Source organism: Anopheles ziemanni, chromosome 3, assembly GCF_943734765.1.
Source record: "Anopheles ziemanni chromosome 3, idAnoZiCoDA_A2_x.2, whole genome shotgun sequence".
Classification (NCBI taxonomy): domain Eukaryota; kingdom Metazoa; phylum Arthropoda; class Insecta; order Diptera; family Culicidae; genus Anopheles; species Anopheles ziemanni.
In genome coordinates this window covers 43,120,664-43,140,184 of record NC_080706.1, presented here as the reverse complement: position 1 = coordinate 43,140,184, position 19,521 = coordinate 43,120,664, and the positions used below count along the sequence as shown (strand labels likewise).

Here is a 19,521-nt window from a genome sequence, read left to right as displayed (position 1 = left end):
CTAATTTCATTATAGACTTCCATGCTCAACCATTCCGCACATTAAAAGAAAAGACTTCATCCAGCGTTAAGCAACGAACCCACTCGCTAAACTTATGAAATATATAGGCTTTACGTTTGGACTGCCCGCTTGCCATTACGGTTAATCTGCTCGATAGAGCGTATTTTTTGGACGAGGGTAATGCTAAAACACACTCGCTAGCATTAAACTTTTATGCCATGATTGAATCATCGGCCGACCGGCGGACAGATGTTCCGCCGGCTATTCCTTTCGCTTCCTCCAGCAGTGATGCAACAATGGACGTACAACAATGTTTCGGAAATGGTCGGCAAACCGGGTAGCCCGTTGGCTCCAGTAGCGGGGCGCATAAAATAGACCAGCTCGATGGTCAGCGAAACTAGCTTCCTCGAGCAGAAACACTGCGTGGATCGTAACGTACTCCGCAATAAGGGAAGAAAGTCGATTGAATAGTTTCGATTAGATTGACTCCCGGAGTTTGGCTAATCTCCGCCCTCGAAAAAATTGAATGGAAGCATCACAGTTAATTAATTTCTCTTTTAAAGCCTCCCGACTAAACTGCAAACTACTCTTTCTACAACATAATCAAATGTAGGTTTTCCTTTTTGCTTAAAAAACACACATAATATAATAAGCGGTTCTCTGTGGGTTTTAGTTTGATTTGATTTCTAAGAAAAAAACAATGCCGTGTAGAATGGAACGTTTCATAAGCGGACGTGTTCGACCTTTTCCTCGATTGTTTTGCCGTTTTTGACATGAACTCTGATCCAATGACGAGTTTTATCACGATAACTCTCCATTTAATGTAAACAATTGAAGCCCTCTAAGAGCTAGTACCTGTTTCACTTCTAAGACAATAAGCAAGTTCGAGAAAATTGCACAAAAGTTGTTGACTAAATCTAAAACAACAAGCATTCCGTACTGAATAAATAAACAAACCTCCTCGGTGGACCTCCGGAGTCGACCGCAAAGGAAAGTTTGTCTAACTTGATTAAAATAAAAGAAAAGCAAATAACACCGGGCTGCGCTACATAAATCAAACGGTGCAGCCAATTTCTCCCCCGATCGTGCAAAAGACGCCAGGGGTTTCGACTTTCTCCCGCGCTGTCGCTTATCGAATCGGACGTTTGTGTCGTCATCGAAATCGTTGCATGTTTGCCGGACAATCCGAGCTCGCCGGCAAGCGGCGACGCTGGTGCCGATTATGTGCAACGACGTTTCGACGATCCGGACGGAATAGCTAAGTGCTGGTACACACAGACAAATTTCCCGAAGTGCCCTGCAATTGCACCGGCTGCATTTGAGCGGCGGATTATGAGAGAAATGAAGTCATACGGGACAGAAGGAAAGACAAACCGCGGATCGAAGCGGAATGGGTAACACACGCGGGGGTGGATTGATTTTAAAACTAACGTGTACTTACTCTGCTGTGCTGCCGATCTGGGCAGCAGCGTGCCAAGCTGGAGCAGCAGCATCGCCAGACACGCGACGACGGTGGCGGACTTTCGCATTTCCATGCTGCCGCCCATCGTGCCGACCTCGGGCATGGGCACCTACCGGATCGAATTTTCCTTCGATTTTCTTTCGCACTCTCCTGTTTATCTGTTTGGATTTTTCTCCCACTCGGCACTTTCCTTTCCGTGAGGTTTTTTCTTCCCTTCTTTCTTTCACACTGCGCAGGGGAAAACAAATAAAATTATTAGAAAATTAATGCACTCGCAGACACACACAAACACACAAACACAAGTGCACTTTCGCCCGGGCGCACGTTTTGTTCTCGGTTCGTTGGGGCTGCTCCCTTTCTTGCTTTCCGGTGGAAAAGGATTGAGATGGAGGGACAGGGTTCAATCAATCACGGTACGATAGTGTGGCAACCATTCTAAAATTCCCTACCATTTTCTGGCACGCTTCAAGACTGCATTTTCATTCGCTCGTGAAGAAAAACGGGAATGAGAAACAGTCACGCTTCCTTTGCCAAACGGATTGCTATGATTTTTCCTACTCAACATTGAACCTCGCGTCTTGAGTCTACTTCGTTTGATCGCTTGTTGACTCGCGCGCTAAGGCTGTTAGACGCAGATGTTTTACTCCTTAGCGGCTAACGTTGGTGACATTTTTATTTCTTGCATCTGTTTTTCATTCCCTTCTCTCTACCTATCTCTCTTTCTGGTTCCCCTGCTCTTCCCCGGTTCCTTTATCCGAGCTAACACCGCCAACGAATTGCACAATATCGATTTCTCCACGCTCGCACGGCCCGCGGATCGGCGAATCGTTAAATGTACAGGTTAGCCCCACTATATCTGGCGGCCCCACGAGTCACATCCGTCTCGCTTGCGCCCCCAGTCACCACCGATGTGTGCACCTTCCGGCTCGCTCGCTCTACCAGCCGTCAGCCCTCCCGTCCCCGGGGGTTGACTGCTTCGCTTTCGCCGTTTGACTGCCGCCAGGCCCTTGGAGGCAACACGGAATTGCAACACCGTCTAATGCGGTGAACGCCGTTCGGGTTTGTCCCTCGCCGCCGTCACGTCCACCCGGCCAACCGGAACTGGTGGTTTTTGGGAGCGGTTTTTCGGGCAAACAGGTCCACCGACGGACGACAGATTTGGATGACCCGTTGCGTCAACGTGTCCCCGGGATCCGTTACGAAGCTGTGGCGGTAGCACTGTGTCTTCTCCCAAGAGGGAATCAACATTCGGACGACATTGAACAGCGAGCAGAGACACCGGAGTGTAGGCTACAACAACGCGCGGGGCACGGTTTAAGCGATCGTCAAAATGCAGCCCTCGATAGTGCACGGAGTGCATGGAAGTTGCACAATGCAACGCGGCCAAAGACACATACACACACACACAATAAAGCACAGAAAATGGCACGGTACTGACTGTTTGGGGTCCGTTTGGGCCCGGTTCGCACTACTCGCACACACAGTTTCTTCAGTTGCTGCACCGAAGAAAAGGGAAACCTTCTCCGCGGAGAGCATGCGGCTCGGGCACAACAAGACGCAAGACGTGATCGTGAGGGTATGGAGCAACAGGTGGGAGACTGCAGAAGGGTGAACCTACACAACAGAAGGCGGCGATCGGACCGCGAACTGCGCGCGTACGAAAGACACACTTCCCGACGGTACGAGCGAAACTTCGGAACTGACTTTGATCGCGCAGCTGGCTGGCCCTCGAAGTGGCGTCTTGGTGGGATTTCTTGCTGGAACCCGCGAGCTTTCGCGATCGCGATCTGGCCCCACACGCACACTAAGCAAGATGGTGGTTTCCATGAAGACAACGCAGTCTGGTTCGAAGATTTTCAGTCAAAGATCATGCACATGCTTACTTCAGCACGGTTCAATGTTTACGTTAAAGCTTCTTGCGCCGAGCTTTCAAGATCAGAAAAATCTACCGAGAAATATTATTTCGCGTTATGAGGCACAAGAAGAAGAAACGAAATCGACAGCTACCATTTAAACTCCAAAAGAAGTTTGTAAGACCAATATGAGAATTAAAAAAGAATTAAGTAAATGTTATATGGCATCAAAATGTTGGCTGTTTCAAAGTTACTTCAAAGAAGATTGAGTACAAACTATATGAAGAGATTGAAGATCACTCGCGTGGGTTCGAATCCCAACCGAGACCGGTGTGATGTATATCTTTAAACTGCTTCGGGTGAATCTTCAGGTGACGAAATAAAAAGACTTCTTCTGATGTGTGACTTCTCGACGACTGAACTGGGACTGAACTCCTTCGTTCGTCGTGATCTTTATTTTATAGTAAAGGTTTCTTTGTTACAATGGTCATCTGTTTAATGTTATCCTTTCTTGAGTTTTCCTGGTTTGCCTGGAGAAAGACCTTTTTCCTGGTTCCGCTCTCCCCTGTACGAGAGGGCTGACTATCCACGTACACATAGGGAAAAAAGTCTCGTAAGCCCTTAACGGGGCAGGCATGACCAACAAGGTCGTTACGCCAAGAAGAAGAAGAAGATCACTCGAAGTTCATATAATGCACTAATTCAATATATTCCCAAAATCGTGGCGACTTCCACAAACATATGTTTCACTACAAACCACTTTTTGCGTCTTCAATCACACCATACGCGAATAATAAAGAAAATGGCTCAAACATTAACATCAACATTTTCTCATTAAAATAATTGTAACTGGTTTTGGCGTGTAATCAAATGGCGAACCATTTCCAAAAAATCCCAAAATAATGATGCCTATTTCCAATCGTCCGTTTTGAACCGTTACCGTTACCGATTAAGCGTAGTAACGTATTCGCTTGGCAGTGGTACCACCACAACAGCACCTAACCAATCAACAGTTGACAACGTGTAACGACTAACGCCTAACTCTAGTGGTGGAAAAATCAGTTCCCACCGTGATTCCAATCTTGCGATTCAAATCCACCGGAGATCCGGATCTCCGAATCCGAATCCAAATCCGTCACATTATGCTTGCACATTGAATAGGCAAGCTCGTTCGTTTTTATAAATTTTGTCTGAATCAAATCAAGAATCAAATCGTTAGAATCTGCCAAATGGGATCCAAATCTTTTAAATCCGTCAAATGGGATTCGAATCTTTGGAATCCGTGTAGGGATCTAGTCTTCAAGTCATCCGAATCCCCATTCTGCCAACACTACTACCGACGCCATTCTCGCGTCTAACTGACCTAAGCGGTAGCGAAAGAGCAGCGGTAGCGAAAAGTGTGTATTTTTAGGCGTTTCTCGGCAGCCAGCGCCGTTCAGTGTAGTGCAAACCGAATCCCGTCCGGTGGTACCAGGTAGGCACGCAAAATGTTGCTCGCTAGGGGGTGAATTTCCACTAGAAAACTTCCATCGGAAAATGGTGTTTTGAAAAGAGACGCGCAGCGCGCCGTTTTTCTGTTGTCTGTAGCAAACACAGTGCGAGAAGAGAATTGCCGCCCAAGCGGCGTATGTGGGAAGTAGGAAGGGGAAAGTACAAGCATTGTTTTCCGCGGGCTAACGTTTGTGCATCCCAATCTCTAACGCGCGGACATGGAAGTCAATCGTTGAGATAGTGGTTTATAAATGCTATCAAACGGCATTCCAATGCGATTATGTTCTGCTTCTCCCCCCTGCTGGGCAATTAGCATAGCGAGTGAGTGAGAGGAGCGTATGGAAGGTGTTTCTAGGTTTATTAATACCTTAAAACGGGACCCGTTGTCGGGTTCGAGAATGTAACCTCGAAAGCAGTATTCGTACAAAAAACGACTGTCCTTTGAAAAATAATAGTTATTTCTACCCACCGCCTGTGGCATCAAAGTAGTAACCTTTGCCATTTCTCCTGCAGATTCACAATCGAATTCGAATAATCGTAGATCAAAAATATGGAAGGCCGAGGTCGTGGAAAAAGGCTGTCAACGGTCGTGACGGCTCCTGCAAGCAGCAGCACTGCTGCCAAAGAAGCACCAGCAGCAGCAGCAGTGGTGGAAAAGAAGAAACCCGGTCGAAAGCCACTCGCTGCCACGGCACGTAAGCGATCCCCGTCTCCCGTTGCCCCGAAACGAAGACAATCTCCGGCCCGCAAAGCATCGCCTGCTCGTCGAGCGTCCCCCGCACGTAAGGCCTCTCCAGCGCGAAGGGCGTCGCCGGCCCGCAAAGCATCACCGAGCCGCAAACCGAAAACAACCACTAATGCCGCCCCTGCTGCTAAAGCCGTTGAAACGGTTAAAGCGTCCCCGGAAGAGCCACGCCGCTCGGAACGAATCCGCGCATCGGAGGAAAAGGTCGATCAAGTGTTGTCGTCCATGACGAAAAAGAATCCCGTCGACAAACGTCTCTCGGTGATTTTGGATGACATGGAAGTCAGTGGGTACATGACCGGAGAGAAGCAAAGTTCGCCTGCGAAGAGTCTAACGCCCAACACGAGCCGACGCTCGAACGCTATCACGCCGACGACGACGGAGCGTAGCCGTGCCACGCTGTCCCGTTCGCTCAGCGTCGTCCTGGACGACTACTCGGATCAGGAAGAGGATGATGGCGACTTTCAGAGCTTCCGCCGGACCGCGGATAACAACGGTGTGGGTGACGGCAAGTCATTCGCCCAGCAGAGCGTCCCAAAAATGGTCGTTAAACAACGACTGGTCGAATTCGGAGGACCGCTCGGTGCTGCCGCTTTGGTGGTGTTGATTCCGCTTTTCATCTTCACCAACAATCACTTCTGCTCCGGTGCCGTCCACCGGGATTGCCGATTCGTGCTGCCGAAGAACTGGGACGAATTCCGGACGCTTTCAACATACATGAACCGAGAGATCGGCATGCTCTACGGGCTGTTCGTCGCTGGCGTTGCCCTGCTGACAGCGCTTCCGATTGGCAAGCAGGTGAAACTCGCTAACGACACGTATACCAAGCGTACGCACATCTTCAACGGCCTGTTGGTTGCTATGCTGACCGGGCTGGGTGTGTTTGTTGCAGAATACTGCTACAAGTACCCACTCCTGTCCGTCGTCAGTCGTGGCTACAATCAGCTGCTGGTGCTAAGTCTCCTAACGGCTCTGGTTGGCGCATTGTTTTCCTTCCTCATGTCTCGCTCAGTCGACGATGAGCACTTGAACCCGTACGCCAAGACCGGAAACGTTCTCTACGATTACTTCGCCGGCCGCGATACGCACCCGGTCGTGATGAACGTGTTCAATCTGAAGCTCGTCACCTATCACGTGGCCGTGGTGCTTGCGCTGCTCTTTAACTCGATCATTCTCTACCGCAATCTGCACTTTGCCACCCTGCCGGAAACTCTCCTGGAAGCGCCCGTTCACGAGCGCCTTCTCTTCGCCGTGAAGAATCTAACCTGCGAAACGGTCCCTGTAGCTGCGGCTGGTCTGACCGTCCTCTATCTGCTAGATCTGCTCGCCTACGAGCATCATTTGGCCGCTTCGTTTGAACTGCAGGCCCAAGGATTCGGTGCCGAAATGTTGCTCCGGTACGCCGTCTTCCCGTTCGCATTGACGCAGCTACCGAAGTACGTGGCCGCGCACAAATTCACCGACGTTCCGCTGTGGGCGGTGCTGGGCTGTGTCGTGGTCGCCCTCGTTGGGCTGTACGTTAAACGTTCGTCGATGCGGCTGAAGTATCTCTACCGTTTGGACCCACTGGGAGAGTTGGCATGTAAGTATTTGAAGCATAACTCAGGCCCTTGAACCGAGGTCATTTAACGCCATTGAACCGAATGTTGAAAATTTAATACTATTTTTGTTACTTTTCCAGGTCTGGAAACCTACCCAACGTACCAAGGACGTCGGCTGCTTGTGGCGAAATTGTGGCGCTTCGTGCGTCAACCGAACTACCTCGGAGACATTCTGCAGAACCTGGCCCTTCTTCCCCTCTTGTACTGGCGCTTCGCATGGCCACCACTGCTATCGGTTCTGTTCATCGTAAGCATCCTGGTGCACCGGGCCAAACGATTGACTGAACGCAACGCCCGGAAGTACGACACGACCTGGCACCGCTATTGTCTAACCGTCCCGCGTATGATTGTCCCACGCGTCTACTAACCTTGAAACTTGTCGTTCTTTTATTTAAATGTTTTATTTTTTACTTCGTACGCTCACCCAATTTGTATGTGCTTCTTTAGGGTATGGTAATTATTTCGTTTTAATTTGCAAATAGAAAACGACCCATTAATCCGTACTACTCCGTGCATGTGAAACCACCTGTAAAAAGTCTGCTCTCTTATATCTACCCATACACACACGTCCCACCGGATGTCCGCGATAGAAAATGATTTCCTTTTAATTTGTAATTCCTTGCAAAGATTCCACATCGTTCGAGTAACATTTCATATTCTTCAGATTTCCGATGAGCGTACCCATTTCGTTCAATGTGTGTTTGTGTGTAGAAAATATTTTTTTTTTTTTACAATTCGTTTGTTCTTATTCGTTCGTAAAGAAAATTCTCCTTTATGTATCTTTAGTAAACGATTGTTAGATACAAAGGAGTGGAGTGTAGATGATTTAAAAAAAATAGGCAATAAGATTACTGTACAACACGTACTTTTAAGAAAAGGTAATCCATAAGAAAGTAGAACGTAAGGAAACGTGCTATGTAGGCGGAAGTAGATGGGAATCATTTAGCAATACAAATACACTAAGGGAAGCGTTGAACCTTTTAACATGGATAGGTTAAGGATATACAAGCGATCAACTCAAGGCACGCACATCTCAAAGCATTTTTAGATTTCAATTATTAAAAAAATACTTCACGGTCCGTTTAACACATTGACATTGCAGTAAAACTTCAGTCTGCTAAAGCCTCGGGTCATGTCTACTCATTAAAGGCTTACTAGACTTTCTTCGTACGTGGATAGTCTGTCCCCTCTCGTACAGGGGAATCGAACGCAGGCCAGCACGGTATGGCCCAATTGACTAACCGCTTCTGTTGCTTTAGAACTAAAGACCAATCCACACTCAAATAGTTTTTCAGATTAAATTTGATTTTACAAATAATCTCATCAGCTCTGACTCTTAAACCATCAAACTCCCGAAGGGGGCCGGAAATCACAATACAAGCAGGCAGGCAGAGGCCATATTGGGAGGGAAAATGTTGCATTTTTTCATTGGGGAAACTTTTCTCAACTCATTTTTTTTTTTAATTTGCTCTGTACAAAGCGGAACGGAAGAGCATAAACAAAATAGCTTATAAATTTTAAACATTGAAATGAAATAGGAGAGTTGTATATTTATAAATTAAAGGAGGGAGAAACTCGTGTCTGCACAATGCTCTTGTAGAAAACGAATCAAAAACTCTCTCTTTGCCAATAGAATTAGGTAATTTTAAGTGATAGCAAATAAAATAGGCTCAATGCCAGGAGTGAAGATTTTAGATAATAAAAGAAAAATATACAATTCCGTTTTGCAAATTCTGTTTGTAGTTACCGAATCTTCTGTTTTTTTTTTTTCTTTCTAGGTTCCTTCAGCAAAAACATCAACTATTTTTATTATCTTATTGTTATTCAACTCGCTTTACTTCAGTCATTCGAGTGTTAAGGAGACGAAAAATGTTAAACGTAATTAGGGGGGTTTTAATGGTCGAGAATACATTTGTCGCGTTCGATAGAAACAATACGTTGCATGCATATCGTCGGAATGTGGTTTTAAATTCGTTTCGGCAACGATCCGGCATTAAACTGAAGTGTGTTCAATTGAACGAGTTTCGATGCAGTAAATTTTTGTTTTCTTAAGTTAGTTGTTAAAATTACGACCTACAACTAAGTTACGGTGAGTTCATGCTTGCCATCCTTCTTTGTTAATGCATGCAGTTCAAGCCTGTACGCTTATTGTCTCGGTATCATTGTCAATGGGTAGAGTGTTAGTGTTTTCTCATGCTACACTGCCTTTCGTTTCGTTTTGGTTCGTTTGGGTTTTTTTGTTGTTACATAAAGAGAGGCTTTGAATGTCTGGTGAAACCTTTCAATGCTCGTACGGGTTACTAAGTTGGCAACACATCTGCCCAGCTTTCTGAGCATTGTTTAACCAGCTATATTTCACCCGGCAGCTTTGATGGCCTTATGACGCGCACTAAAGGTAAATCCGGCGTAAATCGATCGGCGAGGTGATCATGCTACACTGCGGACAGAGCTTTTTCGCTCCCAGCGTGTGCAGCCAGCACTCCTCGCAGTACACATGCCAGCAGCAAACGGACACGACCGGTTTCCGGAAATCGTCCATACAGATGAGACACTTTGGCCGGTTTCGAAAGTATCCCTCGTACTCGCGTATTTTCGCCTTCAGCGATTCAACCACTCGACTCTCCGTGGGCTCAACCCCCGGTCTCAGCGGTTCGTCCATAGCTTCGTCCAGTGGCGGACGAACGGCCGGGAACGGTGCTGTCTGCAGTTTACTCGTTCCCTCGCCGGGGTTATCGTCGGCCGGTCGCTTGACCGTCGGTGGTTCGTTGCCAATCACCAGTTCCCGAAGCGTTTCCGAAGATTTGCTGTCACCCGAAACGACCACGTCCCGCACCGAGTACTGCGGGGGTCCGTACACTTGGCTTTCGTCACCGTCCACGTTCAGCTCATCGTCCGTATCGTCGGCATTTGTGATACGCACACCGAGACTCGCGTGTGCTCCCGCCCCAAGCAGGCTGGTGACACGGGTGCGCTTCTGTCCTGCCCATTCGTACGTGTCGAAGGATTCTCCCTCGACGTCGATACTGGCGTCATCATCATCGTCATCGTCGTCATCGTCGTCCCCACTGCCATGGTTCCCCGTTGTTCTGGTGCCATTGCGCACACTTTCCGACTTTCTTAGGCATGCCTCGACGTGTAGCGTTATGTCGTCGAGGGTTGCTTTGTTACAGATTGGGCATATGTTGTCCTCCGGTTTACGCTTTCTCGATTTCATCTGTTGAATAGTAGTAAGAAAATTATGTGTTTCCATTTGCGGTATAACATTACACTTACTACCTTTAATCTTGCTTGGCGATTGTTCTTGATCTTCTGGTACGTTCCCCAACATTCCTCGGGGCCGACAATTCGTGTCGCTTCTTCGCTACCGTGCCCATTCGAATGGGAAACCGACGGGTTGCTGCTAGCGTGACTAGGTCCCTCGCCATTGCTGTAGCTTGTGCTAGGATAGGTCGCATCTTCACCGGCACCCCCGTATGCGGTCTGTTTCTTCGGCTTCAAAATCCTCTCCAGTCGGTCCACTTCAACCGCAAAATGATGGTCTATTTCATTAGCACGCAGCGTCACGCCGCAAATGGGGCAGCACATTGGATTGGCTTTAGATTTGCGCTGCCGAAAACCCCGACCGGAATGTTCGGGCGATTCACCGACTTCCATTTTTGTTTTTTTGTTCGGTGCCACAACTCTACCACAGCCACGCCGAGCGCATACTGGAGCTTGAAGAGATACTCGTCACAGGAAGCTCTGGTGCGGAAAGTAAGGTGTTTTTGCTGGTGGAAAAATGTAACACGATATTCTTTTTCCTGCCCCGCCGCGCGTAACAATCGTGTGTTTACATCGGCTAAATGGTCCTATTTGTTGTCATCGATCAACATGTATTTTTGCTCGACGAGGCGAACTATAGTGACGTCAGATGTTCGCCTTCCAGTGTTGCCAGACTAGACTACGTAGATACCAAACATGTGCAATTAAACAAAACAAACCCTAATGTTGCTTATTATCTATTTAGCACTCATATTTGTAAATAAAGCAAAATGTGATAAAGAAAATTAGATTTATCTGCAAACAATAAAAGTTTATTTTGTAATTTCAATTTCGTTTCACTGTCACCTTTTGTATCGACCAACTGTCAAATAGTTCACAATTCAGTCTATCTTCAAAACATACGCTCGCTACTCGCATTTCGTGCTTCACTCCCGGCACATTCGTACGTAAAGAATCACATACTCGTAAAAGGCCAAGTACAATAGTTTTCTCGTATAAAAAGGCTCATGTTCGGAGCTCTTCAGTCATTTGGGAAGCTAGTGTCCACAACTGCTTATTACTGCTCCGCCGGTAGCGCCTTACGCCTCAACGGAAAACAGCTGATCTTCCCCAACAACAGGGCAAAGTACACCCCCAGAATGTCGTCAGGGACAGCAACTACGAAAGAAGCAGGGACGACCACGACGACGACGACCACGGAATATTCCATAGCGTTCGTCACAACGCCGGACATCAACGCGTCGAACAAGCTTGCCCGGGGGCTGGTGGAGAAGAAACTGGTCGCATGCGTGAACATCATCCCCGGGCTGACGTCAATCTACGAATGGGAAGGAAAGATAAACGAGGATCCCGAGTACCTGTTGATGCTAAAAACACGCACCTGTCGTATGGAGGAGGTGATACGCTTTGTGCGGGAAAATCATCCGTACAGCGTGGCGGAAGTGATATCGGTCCCGATAGCGAGCGGAAATGCACCGTACCTGGAGTGGATAGGGAAGATCGTTCCACAGTCGGGCCATCCAAACTAGCTGAATCATTAAAAAAAATCTTTTATAATGGGTTTTTTAAACGGTTTAGAAACTTATCCAAGGGATTTGGTGAAGCTCTCTGGGAAAATGAAATAATACTATTCAAAATGATTTCTTGTGGTGTATGCACTATGGTTCGTAAATCTCATAGACAGAGAGGGATTAATAGTGAATGGGTTTTTGTTTTTGAATTGAAATAAAATGTTAAGTTTATTAAAAAAATGGTTGTTCCGTATACTATAAATTTAAATATTGTTGTTCGACAATACTTTCGACACAACTGACTATGGTAGCGTAGAAAAACAAATTCCTTGAATTGAGAATGTCATTTATTCTACACTTTTTACATATTCATCAGAAATATGTTTCCGTTCGTTAGGATCGGCGAAGAACGTAGGATCAGAACAGAGAAGCGCATTTCTGACCAGCAGGATTTGTTTGATTGAACAACAACACTGAATATAAACCCGTTTACTGACGGTTCTATTCATCCCCATCCGGTTCTTCGGTCGAACGGTTCTCCGCTGATTGTTCTGAACGATTGCCGTCGTTCTGTGCTTCATTTTCCACCGGAACCGCAGCTTGTTGGCGCATTCGTCGGAGCACGATGCGACCCTCGTTCTGCTCACCCGGTGGCGGACGATTTCGCAGCGAATGCAGACAGGCCAGCATCCGGATCATAAACGATGCCGGCACCGTTATTGTATCCCTCGTTTCCTCCAGCATCACAGCATTTCGTTTGATGAGCTAGCAAAACAAAAACAAAAATAACAAGTAGATGCACGATGAAGACTCTGGGTTGGGTGGGAAAAGGGTTACTAATGTTTACCCAATCATACTTACATCATTCGCTGCGTCTTCATCGAAGCAGCTTTCCTCGGCAATCGGAGCCCACAGTTTCACGTCGTAATCGATACCCGAGGAGGCCAGCAGCGGAAGTGTCGGGTGTGGCTGAACACAGTTCACGACATGATTGTCCGCTTCCATCAGCATCACCAGGCGGCCGGAATCGCGCTCCCAGGTGAATATACCACCGCAGTCGGACCCGGACATGACGTAGTTGTCACCCCAGAAAGTAGCCTCTTTGATCATTGTCCTGAAAACAAACAGAAGGAATTGTTTCAAAAAGAAATTTAAATAATGGAATAGGACATTGGCAGTACTTACCGGGCATTACGGTGTCCGGTATACTTCTGTACGACATAGTCGTACGACTCTTGCTGTAGCTGCACCTCCGAATTATCCTCATAATCATTGTCCTCCGCATCCTCCTCCGTTTGTGCGGTACAATCATCCAGACCGCCAAGTGCTCTATCCTTCCGTTGGTCATCGGTGGCACCGTTTTCAGTTTCATCCTCATCGTCATCATCATCATCATCATCGTCTTCATCGTCATCGGAGTGGAGCAACCGACGGGCCATCCCACTTCGACGGGAGCTTCTTGTGCCCGAAGTCGAAGGTTGCGGTTCGGATGGATCTGGCTGCACTCGCCACTGGAACGAACTGGAAACGCCTTCTGCTCTAAATCCTCCTTCCTCAAGTGAATCCTCCGGCAGAGCCCCAGCATCCTCCCCTCCTGTTTGCAAGTTACCACCATCAGCAGCCCGTTCACCCGTAACATCATCTGTTAGTGCTGCTTGTTCGTTCGAAACCGGAACGTGCCCTGCTAGGCCAATGCGTGTACGAGGATCGGCCAACATGCGCGACAGAACCTCGGTCATCCGGTGCATGATGGTCGCCTGTAGCTGCGGTCGAGCTTGGCCTGCCCCAAGGATACGGGTAGCCATCTCACGAGCCGGCCTTGCCTCCGGACCAGTATCGGACCAATCACCACGCAACCGCAAACGACGTACTGGGGGTGAACCGTCACCCAGATGTGGTGGCTTCTTCTTAGATCCTGCTCCCTGCGACCGCTTGTCCTTGTCGTTGGCTGTGGTGCACGCACTGGCCTGAGACGCACCCGGCTTGCAAAGCTTTACATCGCTAATGCCGGCATGTGTCACATCAAACAGGTACAGATGGTCGGAGGAATAATTTACCAGCAGCTGCCGTTCGTACCGATCGTACTCGAGGGAAGTGACGCGGAATGGACGTTTCTCGCGCGACGGATTCGTATAGGTCTTCACCGGAATAGAGTATCGATCACCGTTTGATCCCCCGCCGATCTGTCCCACTGCCAAAAAGCGTCGATCGTATATGCGCACGTGACTGTCCGAGCTGCCGGTTGCGATGTAGTTGAGTGAAATCGGCGCAAGGGACATGGCCATCACGGCAGCCGGGCTCTTGATCAGCACGTTATCGGTGCAGTTGGTCTTGAAGCACTGCGTGGTACGGCGTAAGTCGTACAGGCGCACTGTGCCATCCTCACCGCAGCTCATAAACGAACGTGGCTCCGTCGGTACCGTCATCACCTCGTAGGTCGTGCCGTTGTTGTGGCAGCTGAAGAAATTCATATTCCGCTTGCCGGTCTCACAGTCGTACGACTTGTGTAGATGGGTGTGCAGTACGACACCGTCCCCCGAGCACGAGACCACCTCGCTGTTTTGCGATTGCGGCAAAAACCGTGCACTAAAAATGTTCGCCCTGTGCGTCGTCTTCGTACGATACAGCTGTTTTCCCAGAAACGGATTGCTAACGGCGATGTGCTGATCATCCGAACCGGACAGCAACAGCTGACCGTCGTCACTCCACACGATCGTATTGACGCAGCCATTGTGGGCCGGCAGTACCTTCCACCGTTTGAAGCGACGCAGCAGATCCACGGAATCCTTCGTGTGTGCCCTCAGCCGGTCTCTGTAATGTTCGCCATGTACCGCCCCTCCCTCGAACAGATCGTAGAAAACACTTCGCTTTCTCGAGCTTGGCATGTCTGGGACCGAAATGAAGCTGTCCCTGTGACGATTTTCAGATGTTAAAGATTTTAAACCAACACTTTTGTTGTAACGCCGAGCATCCTTTCCATTACACCTTTGCTAATCGATTAAAATACAACGTCTCGCTACTTCTTCGACGTGTTGTTATGGTAACGGATAGTTCAACGTAGGCAGTCCTAGTCACTTCGGCTACTGTATATCACTTATTATTTGCGTTCGTGCGTTAGACAAATCTTTTTCGTCGGTTGGATTTGGGTACAGTGACGGCACTAATCATGAAGCAAACGGGACGGTAGTCGAGCACTGCAACCATCATAACGAGGAATTCTTCATACTAATTTCAGCACACTGCGAAATGATCTGAAATGGGAAAGAAAAAACAAATTAATGCATGCATATCCATACACTAAGAGAAACCCATCAAAACTAAAACCAATTATATTTTCGGTCAGCGAGTGATGGTCACTAAAATAAAAAACAACAAAATAAAATTTTAAAAATATTGTTTTCGAGCAATGCATTCGTGGCAATCATCTTTCATGGCCTGTGATCCGAAGCATTCTAAATTGCGCGAGAACACAACATATGCTAATATTAGAACACTTTTACTTATTTTTTGAGCCACTGATGTCCTCGCTTGCTTATATTTTTAGAGACAGGCAGTCTTTTTTCCCTTCAAGTTTATGTTTGATTTTCGGCCTAGAGTTATACCACTTTTCTTCACATACTTAATGTACATCTCCTTTCATTTATGAATCGAAATAGTTTGATTACTCTTTTAACCTCCCTTTTGTTAGAGACACTGCTTGTGTATCGCAACTGAGCTATTGATCACCCCGGAAAATTGTGCACTTTATCGATTTTATGAAGTAACAGTAAAAGGTTGGGAAGGAAAAAGTGTTACGTACCTGGCTATACCGTTTCGCTTAGACATTCAGCTCAAACGAATCCGAATTATCCATCTTTAAGCAACACGTAATTCTGATCTGATTTGTTGAGGTGGCCGGACGGCGCACACAGCAAGTGAAAAAACTTTTTGCGTCGAGGATTGTTGTGCATTGACAGCTACACCATCATCAGCTGATTCCAAAGTGCTAAACATCCAAAGACCGTACGCCAAGCGAAACCTCTGTGTTATGACGGCCAACAAACATACGCACACACGCACATCGCATCGGGCTTCGTCGATTTATGATCTACGTATTCATTGCAACCGGAATGGTTTATGGAAGAATTTATTTCTGAATATGGCGTGTGGTGCAGTTTTGAGTCAATAAATTGCATACTGCTTGATGGATTTCATGGCAAGTTAAGTGCAAGCTGGACGTTGTTTTCATTGAACACTTGTCGAGTATGGGACACGGTAGTGTACGTGATCTTCGATTTTGAATGTTCTTTTTCGCCCTGGAGGGTTGCCAACTATAGTTTGACCGTTTGTTCCAAACCCTGTAAACCTTTAAATTTGATCCATCGTCAAATTATCAAGCGCGATGATAATTTTATTGTTCATAAAATGATTTTTCCACAAGTTATTCAGCTAAAGTACGTGCAGAAAACAAATTTGAATTTAAAATGTGTAAAGTTCTTTACTGGCAGCACTGCCGGCCGTTATAACGGGCTCTGTTTGAAATCGATTCGAGAAAATGACAGTAACCATGTTGTACGGCAGGACAGTTGGCGTCCATGGTGTAAAAACCATAGTTGGCCGAAAATCCATACGTTCGCTTCGCAACCGTAAATCGTTAAAAGCTTTGTGCAAAGTGAAACATCCGTCGCGTCCCACGATGAGCAAAAAGGCTGTGGTCAAGCGTACCATAAGCCTGACCAACGTAAGCCAGACAACGAATGCGCAGGCGAGCCGGTGTGAGGAGCAGCTAGATGAAGCGATCTACCGGTGTCTACATTCCCTCACCAAACGGCATGAACCGACGAAGGAATTTAAGGCCCAGTTTAGCCGCGGGGCGTTCCTGAAACCGAATACGAAAGCCTTCATCCAGGTGATGCACTATCTATTCAACATCTACGATGCCCGCGAGTTCCAGAAGCGGTTCTACTGGCCGATCTTCGATAAGGCAGCGGAGAATGCATTCCGCACCGCAACCGTCGAGTACGCGAACTGCCTGATCGAGCAGGGAAAGCTGACCGGGATCACGAAAATCAAAGCCCATGTCGTGGTGCTGCCGGGGGGAATGAAATTCATGAAATTTCTCCTTTGTGTTATTCGTTTGGTGCTGCAGGAGGAGTTACGGAAGGCGAAAGGTTCTACGGCGGACGGAGAAGTCCTTACAAAGCAGAGCATTGCGCAAATGATCGATAGACACAAACGCTGGACCCAGGCAAGTAATCAGATTCATGCGATTGTAAAAGAAGAGGTCGCCCTGCTGACCAAGAGAACGGAGCAAATTGAGCGGCTCATCGATACGATGCTTATGGACAGTGAGCTGGCAAAAACGATTACTTACGATAAACTGATCCAACTGTGGGCAGTGCTTATACAATCCCAATTTAAAGAACGACAAAGTCTTCAGCAAAGAACACGGATCGTAGCAAAGGAGTTTGAAGCTATAATCGAAAAAGCGGAGGCAAAAATGAAGAAAAACGAACTACCACTCCCATTCGCCAAGGAACAGCTGCAGGCTACTCTGAACAAGGTGGTTCAGCAAAAGCCTGACTGGGACCCCGTCGCCCAGCAGGTGTTCGATGAGAATGGGGCGCTTCATCCGATTAAACTTATCCAGTTGTTCGAACTGGCGTTGCCGTCGGTTGAGCAGTTTTTAAGTAATTTTTGCTTCAAAGAACAGGAAGTTATAAAATTTGAACAGAAAGAGTTGTCCAAGGTGGTCGTAAAATTGGACGGTGTACGCCAACAGATGGACGTTCTGCAGCGCAGCCTGCCCATTCTAGACGATTTTCTGACGTTGGATCTCCACCGTAACGAGGAAAGTCCGGAAGTGGCAAAATGTGATAACTTTGCTATTAAAAATAAGCTTTTCTGCACACCACCGATTGTTATCGATTTCGATGGTCACTCGGATGGTGCGTTTCCGGTGGCGGGCAAGACAAGTCAACGATTGGCACTGTTGAACAAGGAAGATGTACAGTTGATGAATGCAAGAATGAAATTGCTATCCACGAGCCTATATCAACCAAGAAGCCCTAGAACACAGCAGCATACATTGCCAATTAAAACATCGTCCGAAGCTAATCCGCATCAGTTGGTCAGCCCGAATGCGTTCGCTGTACCCCGGGTGGCACGAAAGGAAAAGCTAAACCCGTTAACGATGTTCAACCGTATTAAAGCTCAAAGCCAGAAGCATCCCGGAGGGAAACCGGTATATTCAAATCCTTCCGCTCCGGTTAACAGTACAATGAACATATCTGCCCTGAGCGATATTACTATGAGGCCCGAGTTTTCTTCTACACTACTTGGAACCCCGGAAAAACCGGCCCCCACTTCGGACGCCCATAAGGAAGCCAACCTGGAGATTGGTTCGTCTACCCATCTGCAAGTCCCGACGCAAATCGCATATCAGCATCCACAAATGCCGCGTCTGGCTAACTCGCCAAACGTTCACTCAAGTCCCCGATTGATGGCTTTTTACGTAGGGGCTACGGGGACACCGAAAACGAGTCGCACATCGAATTCTCTCCTTCTCGCTGGAACCGGAGGTCGTAGAACGTCGTCGGCAAATCGTGACTCGTTTGTGGACAACATAGCGGTGCACACTTCTCCGTCCGGTCGGTTAGAGTCGTTGGTCAAACAGAACGAGCTGATACCTCCTTGCGGCGAGATTCAAGCGGGTCCAGAAAACAAAAGCCCTCCCACAGACGGGGGAACCGTGGATACATCCGAGGAAAAAACGCTCAGTCCTATGGTATGTAATCAGAATCCATTTTTCACGTTTATTTTCCAAAAGCTAATTTTCTGTTTATACATCGTAGAATGGAGGCCAACTGGTAGATCTCTCCCGTACGCTACTGGCCACGAGTTTGGACAATCAGGCCACGATGCTTCCTGCTTTCCATCACCGTGAAGAGGCTCAGTTAACTGAGACAATAAAGAAAACGAACGAAACAGGCTTTAGTGAAAAGCAGGATCAAGCTCACGGTGGCGAGGAAGTTGAGGAAGATGATCTGTTCAATGAAAGTGATGGAATTCTTACAGATATTGTGTGATCGAGATGATAGGATAAATTATATGCGAGATCATTTGAGATCGATCGTCGAGCGCCGCTTCAGTTTTTGCCTATAATGTGATCATGTTTCAGTTATTATATTTTAGTATTGCTATGGATATAACTCAAGTTGCACGAAATGAGAGCTTTTAAAACATAACGTTTATATTTAAAAACAAATTTCCTTTTTAGCGGCGTATTTACGTATAGTTTGTCATGTCATTCATAAGGATTGATATTGTTCCTTACCAATTAAAAGCGTTCACGAAACTTCAAAAATATATTATTTGATCTCTACTAACCTGGTAACCAATAAAAATAATCCATGAATTTGTTTTGTTTCATTAGTTTCCGCACTTTACACTCGTACTACCATTGATGGCTTTTCACGTAAGGTCTACAGGAACACCGAAATCGAGTTTTATGAATATGAATTACTTTATTTCGATTTTGAGATTCATTAATCAATGATTGAGATATTTCTTTGAATCTTTGAATAACAAATCCATGAAGCCCAGTCACAAAAAGGCT

The 19,521-nt window shown here is 47.0% G+C and overlaps 6 protein-coding genes across 6 annotated transcripts in view; 3 read left to right on the top strand and 3 right to left on the bottom strand.

Annotated features, from left to right (window-relative positions):
* Positions 1 to 1,565, bottom strand: part of LOC131284789 (mucin-5AC) — a 49,898-nt gene extending 48,333 nt beyond the window's left edge. The window contains exon 1 of the mRNA XM_058313648.1: positions 1,442 to 1,565. Coding sequence (XP_058169631.1) covers positions 1,442 to 1,565 — 124 coding nt within the window. The remainder of the gene's footprint in view (positions 1 to 1,441) is intronic.
* Positions 1,566 to 5,356: 3,791 nt separating this feature from the next.
* On the top strand, positions 5,357 to 8,103 carry LOC131286424 (lamin-B receptor). Its single transcript, XM_058315371.1, has 2 exons — positions 5,357 to 7,133; positions 7,233 to 8,103. The coding sequence occupies exons 1-2, from the start codon at positions 5,357 to 5,359 to the stop codon at positions 7,517 to 7,519; spliced, it is 2,064 nt and encodes a 687-aa protein (XP_058171354.1). The 3' UTR covers positions 7,520 to 8,103.
* Positions 8,104 to 9,508: 1,405 nt separating this feature from the next.
* LOC131287495 (E3 ubiquitin-protein ligase RNF220) lies at positions 9,509 to 10,811 on the bottom strand. Its single transcript, XM_058316548.1, has 2 exons — positions 10,429 to 10,811; positions 9,509 to 10,366 (listed from the first exon to the last, which is right to left on the bottom strand). The coding sequence occupies exons 1-2, from the start codon at positions 10,804 to 10,806 to the stop codon at positions 9,542 to 9,544; spliced, it is 1,203 nt and encodes a 400-aa protein (XP_058172531.1). The 5' UTR covers positions 10,807 to 10,811; the 3' UTR covers positions 9,509 to 9,541.
* A 556-nt stretch (positions 10,812 to 11,367) lies between these two features.
* On the top strand, positions 11,368 to 11,942 carry LOC131287888 (protein CutA homolog). The gene has a single exon (XM_058316979.1). The coding sequence runs from the start codon at positions 11,421 to 11,423 to the stop codon at positions 11,940 to 11,942; it is 522 nt and encodes a 173-aa protein (XP_058172962.1). The 5' UTR covers positions 11,368 to 11,420.
* A 385-nt stretch (positions 11,943 to 12,327) lies between these two features.
* Positions 12,328 to 15,078, bottom strand: LOC131286856 (DDB1- and CUL4-associated factor 6-like). Its single transcript, XM_058315859.1, has 3 exons — positions 13,110 to 15,078; positions 12,786 to 13,038; positions 12,328 to 12,689 (listed from the first exon to the last, which is right to left on the bottom strand). Exons 1-3 carry the CDS (start codon positions 14,807 to 14,809, stop codon positions 12,426 to 12,428), a joined length of 2,217 nt encoding a protein of 738 aa, XP_058171842.1. The 5' UTR covers positions 14,810 to 15,078; the 3' UTR covers positions 12,328 to 12,425.
* Positions 15,079 to 16,489: 1,411 nt separating this feature from the next.
* On the top strand, positions 16,490 to 19,286 carry LOC131286400 (augmin complex subunit dgt6). Its single transcript, XM_058315347.1, has 3 exons — positions 16,490 to 18,690; positions 18,758 to 18,817; positions 18,908 to 19,286. The coding sequence occupies exons 1-3, from the start codon at positions 16,600 to 16,602 to the stop codon at positions 18,989 to 18,991; spliced, it is 2,235 nt and encodes a 744-aa protein (XP_058171330.1). The 5' UTR covers positions 16,490 to 16,599; the 3' UTR covers positions 18,992 to 19,286.
* The last annotated feature ends 235 nt before the right edge of the window (positions 19,287 to 19,521 follow it).